The 12746-nt window shown below is 56.7% G+C and overlaps 1 protein-coding gene across 3 annotated transcripts in view; it reads right to left on the reverse strand.

The window, feature by feature from the left end:
- Positions 1-204: 204 nt before the first annotated feature.
- LRRC27 (leucine rich repeat containing 27) overlaps positions 205-12746 on the reverse strand; it is a 37559-nt gene continuing 25017 nt past the window's right edge. For 2 of the 3 annotated variants that reach the window (XM_045809435.2, XM_045809440.2), the window contains 3 exons: positions 7640-7758; positions 5936-6065; positions 205-904 (listed from right to left, as the gene is read on the reverse strand). In XM_045809435.2, the coding sequence (XP_045665391.2) occupies positions 761-904; positions 5936-6065; positions 7640-7758 (393 nt within the window). In that variant the 3' untranslated portion in view covers positions 205-760. Of the gene's footprint in view, positions 905-5935; positions 6066-7639; positions 7759-11144; positions 12744-12746 lie in introns of those variants that run through there. The other variant, XM_045809436.2, reaches the window with a different exon arrangement.

Below are 12746 nucleotides of genomic sequence, written 5' to 3' on the forward strand. Positions count from 1 at the left end.
GCATCAAACGGGTGCCAAGCCCTGGAGCGGCGTCAGACCCCCGGGTGTGAGACCAGGGGGCACTCGCCCAAGGGCAGCAGCATGGGAACAGCACTCCAGGGTCTGGCGGGGGGTCAGCGGACCCCAGTGTAGGCCTGGTCTAACTGCCTCCCTCCCACCCAGAGGCCAAGGAGCTGAGAAGTCAAATCAAGGACATTTTCAAGGTTAAGGCCTGGGATTTATTTAACACTCAATCCCACGGTCCCGCGGAGAGTAAGTCAGGCAGGGTCCGGCCGGCCTGGGTGAGGGCGGGCTGTGAAGGGCGGATGGAGGCCGAGGTGTGCCAGCACGAAGGGTGAGGCCAAAGGACGGCAGTGCCGCTGCGGGGAGGTGGCTCACGGACTTCTGACCCCCCCACTAAAACGCATGAGTCAGTGGATACGAGGGTCACATGGGTGACCAGGGCGGCAGAGGTGGGGGGGACGGGGGCTGACACCGAAACATGCCGTCAGCCAGATCGGCAGAGGCGCGGGCACGGGAGTGAAAACCGTGTGGCTTGTTTACGGTATTCTCTCCTTTAATCCAGCTTAAACCGCGTACGGCCTCTGAAAGAGCCACACATTTGAGGCCGTGAAAGACAGCCCGGGGGTGGCGTCGGATCCGCTCCCCCCAGATGCGTGTGGGAGGGGGCACCCGGCGGGCTCATGAGCTCTAAACCAGCTTCTCAGTCAGCACAAGGGACGCTCGCTCATTAGCATCTGTCGGCTTTCTCAGACTCCTCCTATTTCATGTTAAACAGTATATTCCAAGGCCGAGATGCACGGGGCTGGAGTGGCAGCTGGCCAGCCAGAGCTGTGAACTGGCGGCTTCTTGCCCAGGTCAGTCCCAGTCTCAGTTTCCTCACTTCGTCTTGCAGCTTTCTAGCCTTTTGGGAGAAAGGGAGGGGGTAGAAGTTAGCCAGGCCGCAGGGCCCGTGGCAATAGCACGGCTCCGGTCCAGAGGGCGGACCCACGCCTAGGCCCCCCGGGCTGGAGCCCGCCTTCCCCCAGAGGCCTACTCATCGCAGGGCCTTGTGCACCGGAGCCCACTGAGTGTGCCTCCGTCCCGCGGAAGAAGCGGCCTCTCGAGGTCGGCCCGTGGGCTGCTTCTCTTGGAGTCCCCACCAGGGTGCTGCCTGGGACCTCTGCCTACAGCTGTCCGAGTGAACGCCAGGCGATGGAGGGATGAAGCCTGTCCTGCTTACAGGGGCAAGGTCGGTACCATCCCTGCCCATGATCCCACCCAAGACTCACACCAGCCCTGGGAGCGCAGGGCTGCAACTGCCACCCTCCCCCCACAGGGGTCCCTAAGAGCGGCAGGAAATCCCATGATCCTCGCCGGTCTGCCGGGCCCTCGGTGGGCAGAGCGCCAGCATCAATGAGCAGGCTCTTTCCTGCCTCTGCCCCGAGCGAGGCTGGCCAGTGGGAGCCTGTGTCTGCGGTGCTGGCCTGCCCCAGCCCCAAGAAGGGGCCCGTCCTTCATGCTCCCCCCGTTCTCAGTTCTACCGCCCTGGGCATGACCTGGACCCCAGCCCAGGCACCTGAGCCCCCTCACACAGGCCCATCATAACTGGCGGTGAGATGAACGCTCAGGGTCGTGTCACCGGGACTAGGTAGACACTACAGCTCACCGTGGCACGTGGGATTCGGGGCGCCAACCCTGCATGGTCCAAACTCCACGTCTACTGTTCACTCCGCCGAACTCACTAACAGCCGGCTGTTGGCCAGCGGCCACGGTCACCCAGCACATGCTGCGTGCTGTGCGGGCTCTCCGGTAAAGTCAGCGAGAGAGGAGGGCACTCAGGAAACCACGATTACGGCGCTGTCCTGGGGACGAAGGGCCCCGCGCAGATCGCGTGCACCTGAGTAGGGCACACCTGCGTCGCTCACGGGGGCACTGCACTGGCTGCTGATCCAACAGGTGTCCACCGGTGACATCTTCTTTCCTGTGGGAATCTGTGTTCTTCGTGGGCTAAGAACCGCTCCTCCGAAAGACTTCCTTTGTCTCTGACATACTTGTCACAGAGTCCTCGATGTCCTCTTGCCTTGGTCAGATGCTCAGCCTCCTGTCTGCCCGGGAGACACCCTGTGGGCTCCTCACGGCACTCCAGCCTGGCGGCCTGCACAGCGGGAGGTCTGTGGCTCCTGGGCATGGTCTTGGGTCAGCTGCCTTTTTTCTGAACACTTGCTCCTCTTTCCCGCTCTGCTGCCTTGTTTGGAGGAATGCGTTCTGAGGTTGCTTCCCGAGAAAGGCTGTGTGGAAGGTACCGTGTCTGAGACCCCACCCGCAAACGCCTCCGTCCTCTGGGGGCACCTGGCCTGGTGATCGGAGCACAGCACCGCCCCCCCCCATGGCGGACTGCCCTGCCCCCTGGTGAAGAGTCCACTCCCGTTCCTCTCTCTAGGCCCTTCCTCTGTGCCCTATTCCCTTCCACCAATCTCTGGTTTCTGTTTCAAATTAGACTTTTCAGAAAGCGAAGAGGCTTTGTTCCCGTAGAGCCGTCTTCATCCATCACCAGCTGGGACACTTGTGCCAACCCAGGAACCGACGTGGACCCATCATCATCGCCCAGGGTCGGTAGTGCCCATGAGGACTCACTCGTGTGTCGTGCACTGTACAGAGACAGGTGTCCGTCACCGTGCGGTCACAGTGGCTTCACTGTCCTGAGTGCCCTCCCTGCTCCACCTGTCCTCCCTCCTGGCAACCACTGATCTCCTACGTCCGCAGAGTTCTGCCTTTTCCAAAACGTCCTGCAGTTGTCACCTCAGACTGGATCTCTCAGTAATAGCATCTGAGGTTCCCTCGGGTCTTTTCACGGCATGATGGCTCGTTCCTTTTTGGCACCAAATGGTAGTCCATAGGATCCATAAACAGTCGGCTCATCCACTCACCTACTGAAGGACGTCTCCATTGCTCCTCTGTTTGGTAACTATGACTGAATCTGCTATAAACGTTCGTGAGCAGATTTTTGCATGGACCCAAGTTTTCAACTCTTTCAGGTAAATGCCAAGGAGCGCCATTGCTGAATCTCAAGGTAAGAGCAAATCACCCAACTGTCTTGCAAGGTGCCCGCACCAGTCTGCATCCCCACCAGCAGTGAGCCAGAGTTCTCGCTGGTCCATGACCCCACCAGCATCTGGTGAGGTCAGAGACGAGGGCTACAGTCATTCTAATACATGTGAGTGGTATCTCTTTGTTTGAATTTGCAATTCCCTCATGACATAGAATACTGAGCATCCTTTCTTATGCTCGACATCTATACATCTTCTTTGGTGAGGTGTCTGTTCAGGTCTATGTTTTAACTGGGTTGTTTTCTTTCTGTATTTTGGATAGCAGTCCTTTATCAGATGTGTGTTTTGCAAATATTTTCTCCAAGTCTCTGGCTTGTCTTATTCTTTTCATAGCATCTTTCAGAGAAAAATTTTTAAATTTTAATGAAGTCAAGTTATGAATTTTTTCTGTCATACCTTTGGTGTTCTATGTAAAGACTCCCTGCCAACCCAAGGTCACCTACATTTTCTCCTACTTTATTTCCTAGAACTTTTACAGTTTCACATTTTACATTCAGGTCTGTGATGCATTTCGAGTCAACTTCTGTGAAGGTGTGAGGTCCGGCTCTAGATTCACGATTTTCCAAGTGTTCCAGCGCCATCGTTGAAGAGACCATCTTTGCTCCACTGTGTTGCCTTTGCTCTTTGTCAAACGTCAGTCGACTGTATTTACGTGGGTCTATTTCTCTGATCCACTGACCCATTTGTCTACTCTTTCACCAACACCACACCGTCTTGAATACCGTAGCTTCCCAGGGACTCTTGAGGTCGGGTAACGCCAGTCCCCTGACCTTGTTCTTCCCCGTCAGTATTCGTGGCGGTTCTGGGCCTGTGTCTCCTCTCCATCTAAACGTGAGCATCGGGTAGTCGACATCCACACGTAACTTGCTGGGATCTTGATTGGCTTTGTGTTGAGTCTCTAGTCTTCCTATCCATGAACATGGGATTCCTCTCCATTCACTTAGTTCTTCTTTGATTTCACTCAGCAGAGTTTTGTTTTTCTCATGTGGACCCTGCACGTATTTTGTTAGATTTGTACATGGCACCATTTTTGGGGGGGGGTGCTAATGTAAATGATATGTTTTTAAACTCGTATTCCACTTATTTGCTGATGTATTGGTAAGCAATTGGCTTTTATATATTAACCTTGGATCCTGTAACCTTTGCCATGATCACTTATTAGTTCCAGTTTTTTGTCAATTCTTTGGGATTTTCTACATAGACAATTATGTCATCTGAAAACAAAGACAGCTTAAGCTCTCGCGTCTTAGTCTGTATACCTTTTCCCTTTCTCGTCTTGTTGTAAAAGCTAGGACTTCCAGTATGTTGCGGGGAGAGATGTTCAGAAAGTATGTCCCTGACTTGCTCCGATCTTCAGGGGAAAGGGTAGTTTCTAGTTTCTCACCATGAAGTGTGGTGTTCGCTATAGCTTTTGTACACGTTCTTTATCGAGTTGAAGACGTTCCACTCTATTCCTAGTTTGCTAAAAGTTGTTATCACAAATAAGTATTGGATTTTGTCAAATGTTTTTTCTGCATCCACTGACATGATCGGGTTATTTTTCTTCTTTAGTGTTACAAAAATTGATCTTCAAAGGTTGAATCACCCTGCATACCTAAGTTCCACTTGATCATGGTGTATAATTCTTTTTATATATTGTTAAGCTTGATTTGCTAATATTTTCTTGAGGATTTTTGCATCAATGTTCAGGAGAGATATTGGTCTGTAGTTTTCCTCTCATGTGACACCTTTGTTCTGATATTACGGTAATTCTGGCCTCATAGAATGAATTATGATGTTTCCCTCTGCCTATGTTTTCTGGAAGAGATTATAGAGAGTGGGTATAATTTCTTCCTTAAAGGTTTGATAGAATTCACCAGTGAACCCACTAGAAAATTATTATTGGTTCAGTTTCTTTAACGGATAGCAATCTATTCAGGCCATCTCTTCCTTCTTGTGTGAGCTTTGGCAGACAATGTCTTTCAGGGAACTGGTCCATTTCATGTTAGGTTATCAGACTTGTGAGCACAGAGTTGTTCATGACACCAAATAGACTTTTCACTCCACAATCTTGAAGCTTGAGACACAGAATGTTTAGAAGCAGTAGAGGTAGGGTTTGGGGAGTTAAGGAGGTTACTGCTGTAGACAACAGGTTTGGAGAGAATAAAGCTCACCTGAAGGCAGGTACAGTTCTCTGGGCTGGGAAGGAAAAGATGGGGTGAGGCCCCCACAACACGACCCAGGCCCTGCGCCTGCGCTCCCTCCTCCCCTGTCCCACCCTGGGTCCACAGAGAGAGGTGACAATGGCGCCCTCCAACGGGCTGTGGGGACGGCTCTGCAGGAAGCTTCAGTGCTAGCGGCTGTCCTGGGGGTGAGACTCGCAGACCTGAACAACCACCGAGCCAGAGCCCAGGTGCCAGGGAGAACAGGCGTGTTCTCCCGCTCCCGTGAGCAGCAAGGGTCAGCCGACACAGAATCTCGGAGCTCGGTCATTCTAGGGAGGGCAGCGGGTTCCCTCCACCGGCTGCTGGGTAACTACGCATTGTTCAGGATGGGAAGCTGCCTTTCTTGACCACGGCATCACTCTCATGGCCCCGCCAGGCTCTGCTGGGCACGAAGAGTCAGCGAGGACCCCACGGACATGTCCTCATCCATCTCCACTGATCAAGCGGTGGCACAACGTGTTTGTGGGCTCCCGTGCGGTGAAAACCCTTCCTTGTCCTCTGTAGCCCCGGGCCTGCCCTCACGTGAGGCCCAGGAAACACTCCCCATGACTGGAGAGAACACGAGCTCTGAAAGGGCGCAGCAAGTTCCCTCTGGTTCTTCCCAGAACAGGCTATTTTTACACGTGGCCGACAAATACTTACGCTCTCCGAGTCCCGTGCAGCCGGCCTGATTCCCTCCAGTGGCTCCATCCCCTGAAGCCCTTTCCTGCCTTCTTGTGCTTTCTGAATGTGCTGTCTTAGGCTTTCTTCTAGACGCTGCTCTCGGAAGGCACTGAGGAAACAAAGGGTGAAGGAAAGGATTTTACGCATCAGCCAAGTCTCAGCAACTCCTCTTCCAACAGCGAGAAGAGAATCTTCCTTTTTCCTCCAGGCCACACTGTGGTCCCAGGACTCAGGAGCTGTCAGGACGCGGTGACGACACAGTGATGGTGGGGCCACGAGAGGCCATGAGAGGCCACCTGCTCCCCCCCAGGCAGCAGCTCAGACAGGCCCAGGTGTTTAGAAGCTGCGAGAACACACACTGTGTTTTAAACTTCAAATACAGGTAAGAAATGACACATTCAGGACAATGCACAGAAAGCCCCGTGCAGGGGAAGGTCTTTGTCTTCATAAGAAACACACAGTTGTAATAAAGCCTTAAACAGGATGTATTAAATCAGGATTTTAGACATACTTGCTTTGCCAACATCAGGGCTTTGGGCTAATACATATTCTTTGCTTTTAAATACAAGGACGCTCAGGACGGCAGAGCATTCTGGAAGGGTGTGTGGGAAGGGTGGCAGTGCCCCGGCCTGCGTGTTGGCCGTGGAGTCTTGGATGAGTCTCCCGGGAACACACCCCGCTCGGTCTCGGGCGGGGGGTCCTGGAAGACGCCAGCCCCACCCCCGCAGCAGGCTCTGTGTTGGCTCGTTCGCTCCTCCCAGCAGCCCCCCAGTCCTGCCCCACACAGACCCCAAGTGTCCGCACGTCTGACCTGGTTCTCAGTAAGGCCCTGCTTACAGGGTGGGCGGAGGCCGTGGGCTTTCTGACTGTGGCGCTCACGAGCTGTGAGGGGACACATTCCACGGGGCTGGGGGTTCATCCGGAGTGTGGGCCTGCAAGATTGGCCCCAACTGCTCTAGGCACGAAGGAGGAATGACTCCCCAGAAGAGAACAGCCCTTTGCCGTTCACCTGTCACACCATGATGACCTTCCTCCAGGCCTCTCACCGGTGGAGGGCGGTGCTGGCGCATGCAGGCCAGGTGGCCAGGCCCGTCGTCCTGCGAGTCCTGGAGTCCCCACCCAGGCCCGCAGCTCGCTTCCGCTTGGGCTTTGGGGCCCAAAGCAGGGCTGGTGCAGGTCAGACGGGAGCAGCCGGGGAAGCAAGAGGGGCCCCGGAGATGGTACTGAAGCCCAGGGCCTTCCTGCGGCGCCCCCGGCTGCGTGCAGCATTCCCAGCGTGCCTGGGGACGTGCTGCGTGCAGACCAGCGGAGTCACAGCATCAGTGTCTTGTGCACAAGGAGTCAAGACGTGAGCGGCTCCTTGGCAAAATGCGCACGCGCACACAGACACGCACACAGATTTAGTTCAGGTGGGTCCCCATATAGATAGCGGCCTCGCAACAGCTGGGCACGGGGAGGGGCTCAGCAGGCATCCCTGGGGGCAGACCAAGCACAACCCCAAAGCGCCAACACAGGAAACACAGCGATGTCAGGCCCCCAGCAGCTGCCGCTCCCTGTGGGGAAGGGCAAGGACCCACCCACCCCTCTCCCCTCTCCCCATAGCCCTGGCAGCAAGCAGCCCGCGAGCACTGGCGCGGCGAGTTCGTCTGCCAAAGACACGGGACGCAGACCCCGGGTACCAACCTCTTGTGTTTACTTGCTCGTGATGACTTCTCTTTGCTTGGCCTCATTTTCCCGGGTGGATTCACGGGCATTTTCTCATTATCTATCAAATCCGTGGGAAAGGGAATCTTTGAGGCCCCCTGGGGAAACACAAGATGTTTTCAGGAATCCGAGGGGACACGGCTGTTCGCACAAAGCCAAGCCCCCGGGGCGGGGGTGGGATTTGGACTCATCCTTCCTCCGTGAGGCGGCCACGCTCCACCCACTCCTGCCCAGGTCTGGTCGGAAGCTGGCCGTGGGAGGTCAAGGTGCCGGGTGCAGGGGTGCCGGGCGGGCCTGGAAGGTGCTCTGTGCACGAAGTTCTGTCCTCATGACAGATGGAAAGTACACTCCACGATGGGCCCCACGTCCGTCCGGTGGACGCGACTACATTCTTGACTGCTGCGTTTCAAGCTATTGTGGAAGCGCTCCTCCACAATGGAGAAGGGGGGACAAGTCGGGTCACGGCAGAGCCTGTGCCATAAATTCAAGGCTCTCAGATCAATGACATCAAGAGCCACACGAGTAAATGTTGAAAACCCAAGAGACGTACTTCAGTGTTGGCTTTTTCTGATACAGCGCAGTGTGATTCCAAGTGAAAACCTGCAGCGTCCATGGGACACAGGCAGGTGGAAGGAGGGAGAGGTCTCAAATATTCCGCCCACTCCCAGGGATGAGGTCTGAGAACCAGAGTGCTCTCTCCCCATCTCAGGGGGCTTTAGACATGTGTGCGCGCGCACCTGCGTGCTTACATCTGTGCCTATGTGCACCTGTGTGTGCACCTGTGTGTACGTGTAACCGTGTGCACCGGTGTGTGTGCACCTGTGCACACTTACGCCAACATGTCTCTGTAAGTGCCTGAGTGCACCTGTGTGTGCGTGTGCCTGAGCCCGTGCCTCTGCGTGTGCATACCTGAGTGTGCCCGTGACTGCGTGTGCAAACCTGAGTGTGCCTGTGTGCCTCTGCATGTGCGTACCTGAGTGTGCCCACGCCTCTGCGTGTGCGTACCTGAGTGTGCCCGTGACTGCGTGTGCAAACCTGAGTGTGCCCGTGTGCCTCTGCATGTGCGTACCTGAGTGTGCCCGAGCCTCTGCGTACCTGAGTGTGCCCGCGTGACTCTGCGTGTGCGTACCTGAGTGTGCCCGTGACTGCGTGTGCGTACCTGAGTGTGCCCGCGCCTCTGCGTGTGCGTACCTGACTGTGCCCGTGACTGCGTGTGCAAACCTGAGTGTGCCCGTGTGCCTCTGCATGTGCGTACCTGAGTGTGCCCGTGCCTCTGCGTACCTGAGTGTGCCCGCGTGACTCTGCGTGTGCGTACCTGAGTGTGCCCGTGACTTTGCGTGTGCGTACCTGAGTGTGCCCGCGCCTCTGCGTGTGCGTACCTGAGTGTGCCCGCGTGACTCTGCGTGTGCGTACCTGAGTGTGCCCGCGTGCCTCTGCGTGTGCGTACCTGAGTGTGCCCGCGTGCCTCTGCGTGTGCGTGCCTGAGTGTGCCCGTGCCTCTGCGTGTGCGTACCTGAGTGTGCCCGAGCCTCTGCGTGTGCGTGCCTGAGTGTGCCCGCGTGACTCTGCGTGTGCGTGCCTGAGTGTGCCCGCGTGACTCTGCGTGTGCGTACCTGAGTGTGCCCGTGTGCCTCTGCGTGTGCGTACCTGAGTGTGCCCGTGACTCTGCGTGTGCGTGCCTGAGTGTGCCCGTGACTCTGCGTGTGCGTGCCTGAGTGTGCCCGTGTGCCTCTGCGTGTGCGTGCCTGAGTGTGCCCGTGTGCCTCTGCGTGTGCGTGCCTGAGTGTGCCCGTGTGCCTCTGCGTGTGCATACCTGAGTGTGCCCGTGACTCTGCGTGTGCGTACCTGAGTGTGCCCGCGTGCCTCTGCGTGTGCGTACCTGAGTGTGCCCGTGTGACTCTGCCTGTGCGTACCTGAGTGTGCCCGTGACTCTGCGTGTGCGTACCTGAGTGTGCCCGTGTGCCTCTGTGTGTGCATACCTGAGTGTCCCCGTGACTGAGCGTGTGCGTATCTGAGTGTGCCCGTGACTCTGCGTGTGCATACCTGAGTGTGCCCGTGTGCCTCTGCGTGTGCGTGCCTGAGTGTGCCCGTGTGCCTCTGCGTGTGCATACCTGAGTGTGCCCGTGACTCTGCGTGTGCGTACCTGAGTGTGCCCGCGTGCCTCTGCGTGTGCGTACCTGAGTGTGCCCGTGTGCCTCTGCGTGTGCGTACCTGAGTGTGCCCGCGTGACTCTGCGTGTGCGTACCTGAGTGTGCCCGTGACTCTGCGTGTGCGTACCTGAGTGTGTCCGTGCCTCTGCGTGTGCGTACCTGAGTGTGCCCGTGACTCTGCGTGTGCGTACCTGAGTGTGTTTGTGTGCATGTGTCTGTGTCTTCCTCTGAGGAGGCATGCCCCTTAGGGTGTCAGAAAGTTGGGCAGAGGGGAGGACAGTTCACGTGCAGGGGTGGGGAGGAGGGCAGGGTGGGCTCCTTGGGGAGGGGAAGGGGAGGCAGGCGCTCAACCTCTCCTACCCGGGGCTCCTCCAGCAGAAGTCTAGCAGGATAAATGGCGTGTACCTGGGCTGTGTCTGCCGGGGCACCTCTAAGTGGATTACCAGGGCGGGACCTGGTCTGTCTGGTCATCACAGGCCTGACCCTTAGAAGATGCTTAACACCCCGGCGGGGGGAGGGACGGGCAGACGGAGGGGAGGGCGGGAGCTGGCCTGCTTTCATATAATGAGGACTCTCCTAGGCATCATTCCAACAGGAAGAGAAGAACACATGTAAATTTAGGATGTGTTTTTAAAGTCGGACACGCAACTTAATTTTTTTAATATAAAAGCACATTACTTGGAAAGAAGCCCCCAGCCACATTTTATTGTCTGTGCAAAACACACTGGAGGAAGACCAGATACCCGGTCCCCTGCTGAGAGCAAGGACAGAGGCAGGGCGGGAAACAAGGTGTGGGGGGCGCCCTGCCGCGTCCCCGCCCCCTGCTGGCCTTCAGCCCTTCTGCGTGGGGACAGAGCCTGACGCCATTTTGGGGAGGACACACGGGGCTGGCCTTCACTGGTACGTGATCACCTTGCAGCAGACGGCGCAGTCCACAGACGTGTGTCTGTGCGCGGACACCTGTGATTGGACGGCCGGTATCAAAGCACGGATTACCAGAAGCTCAAAGAAATTCACATTTTCAGCTTAAAGATTCCCCGTACTGTAGCAGCCGCCATGCCCACAGCCTGTCCCACGCGGCCGCTGGTTGACGGCGTGACCCTGCAGCTCCTGAGCGGGCTGAGCCCCTGTCCTGCTTACCGCCCTCAGCTCTCCCCTTCTGGGGACTGCCCCTTACCCACTTTTCTATCGGATTCTTTAATGTAAAAGAGTCTATACGTAGTCCTTCTTCACAGATAGTAAGCTTTTGTCATAAAACATGTCCTGAGTGCGCTCCTCTGTCTTTCGACTTTATGGTGTTTTAGTCCATCTCAAAATTTCAGTTTTATGAAGACAAAATTTTCTTTTTTCTTTTTTTTAAAGATTTTATTTATTTATTTGACAGAGAGAGAGAGAGACAGGCAGCGAGAGAGGGAACACAAGCAGGGGGAGTGGGAGAGGAAGAAGCAGGCTCCTAGCGGAAGAGCCCGATATGGGGCTCGATCCCATAACGCCGGGATTACGCCCTGAGCCGAAGGCAGACGCTTAACGACTGCGCCACCCAGGCGCCCCTGAAGTCAAAATGTTTTATTTTTAGTTCCAGAGCTTCTGTATTTCCTGTTTGATTTATGAACCTTTGTGTCATGCCAGGTTATGCAAATACCCAGCAGTTTCCGCGCCACACAACACAACGGTGACTGCACAGTGCGTCCACACAGCACAGATTACACAGCACGGGTAACCTCCTCGCAGAGTATCAGGGAGGTCGCATTTCCAACTAGAATTAACCACACGCAAGAAGTTAGCTCCAGCGATCCCAGCTCTGGGCGCGCCCCCGAGGACTGAAAGCAGGGCCCCGAACGGATGTTCGCACCCCCGTGTTCACAGCAGCCTGATTCCCAGGAGCCAACAGCTGGAATGCGCCCGGGTGTCCAGCAGGGACGAAGGGATGAAGGGACGCGTGTCTCTCCGCCTTGAGAGGAGGGACAGGCTGGCACCTGCTCCCGCGTGGAGGAGCCCCGAGCGCCTGATGCCGAGTGAAAGCCAGACACGGAAGGACCAGGACTGGGTGCCGTCACCCCTGTGAGGTCCCTGGAGCCGCCACATTCACAGAGACAGAGAGGAGACGGTGGGCACCAGGGGCGGGGGAGGGGGTGGGGACAGAGCTTCAGTGGGGGGGGGGGGGGATGAGCGAGTCCCGGGGACGGAGGGTGGGGCTGGCTGCACAGCACGGTGAATGTGCTGGACGCCGCGGAGCTGGATGCCGGATGAGGGACGTGGCACATCTTACGTGAAGTGCCTTTTACCACAGTCGTACAAACAGGAAGTACCACAGCAGCACACCAGCCAACAGCCTTCACAATTACAATGGCGCCTTAATACAACTCCGAGAACGGGGCCAGGGCCCGCCAGCCCGCCGGGAATCCGCCACCACCCACTGGGCTCGGTGGTCTCTCGGCCTGGTCTTAATGACCCCCCTGCACAATGCGGGGGGAGGCTGGAGGGGGCACCGGCAGAGGGGAGATGCACCCTGGACCTTGGCGTGGGTGGGACAAGGAGGTCAGTTGTGGGGTTGTGTGCATTCAGGGCCTGACTCAGGCACCCTCCCTGGCAGCTCCGTGCCCACCATTGAGAGCCCCTTGCTGGGTCCGTCCCAGTCAGCACTCAGGGAAGGCTGAAGGTTCTGGAATCGGGCCGACGGACAGCAGGCAGAGCCTGGCATGGACCATGAATCCTGTGTGTCTGGCCCGAGAAGCCAGAGGCTGGCCGAGGAGGGAGCCTGGCGGGGGACAACGGCACCAGGACATTGCTGGCCAGCAGGAGGTTGGGAGCCAAGGAGCTTGTGCAAGTCTAGAAGCAACGGAACCTTCCGAAGCTGCTGCATGTGCTCTGAGGACTCGTGGAAAAGTGGAGGCCCAGCAGGCAAGGGCAGAGGAGCTGCTTGTGCAAAGGCCCTG

This window comes from Ursus americanus, chromosome 6 (assembly GCF_024610735.1).
Source record: "Ursus americanus isolate L20-20 chromosome 6, mUrsAme1.1.p, whole genome shotgun sequence".
NCBI classification, from domain to species: Eukaryota; Metazoa; Chordata; class Mammalia; order Carnivora; family Ursidae; genus Ursus; species Ursus americanus.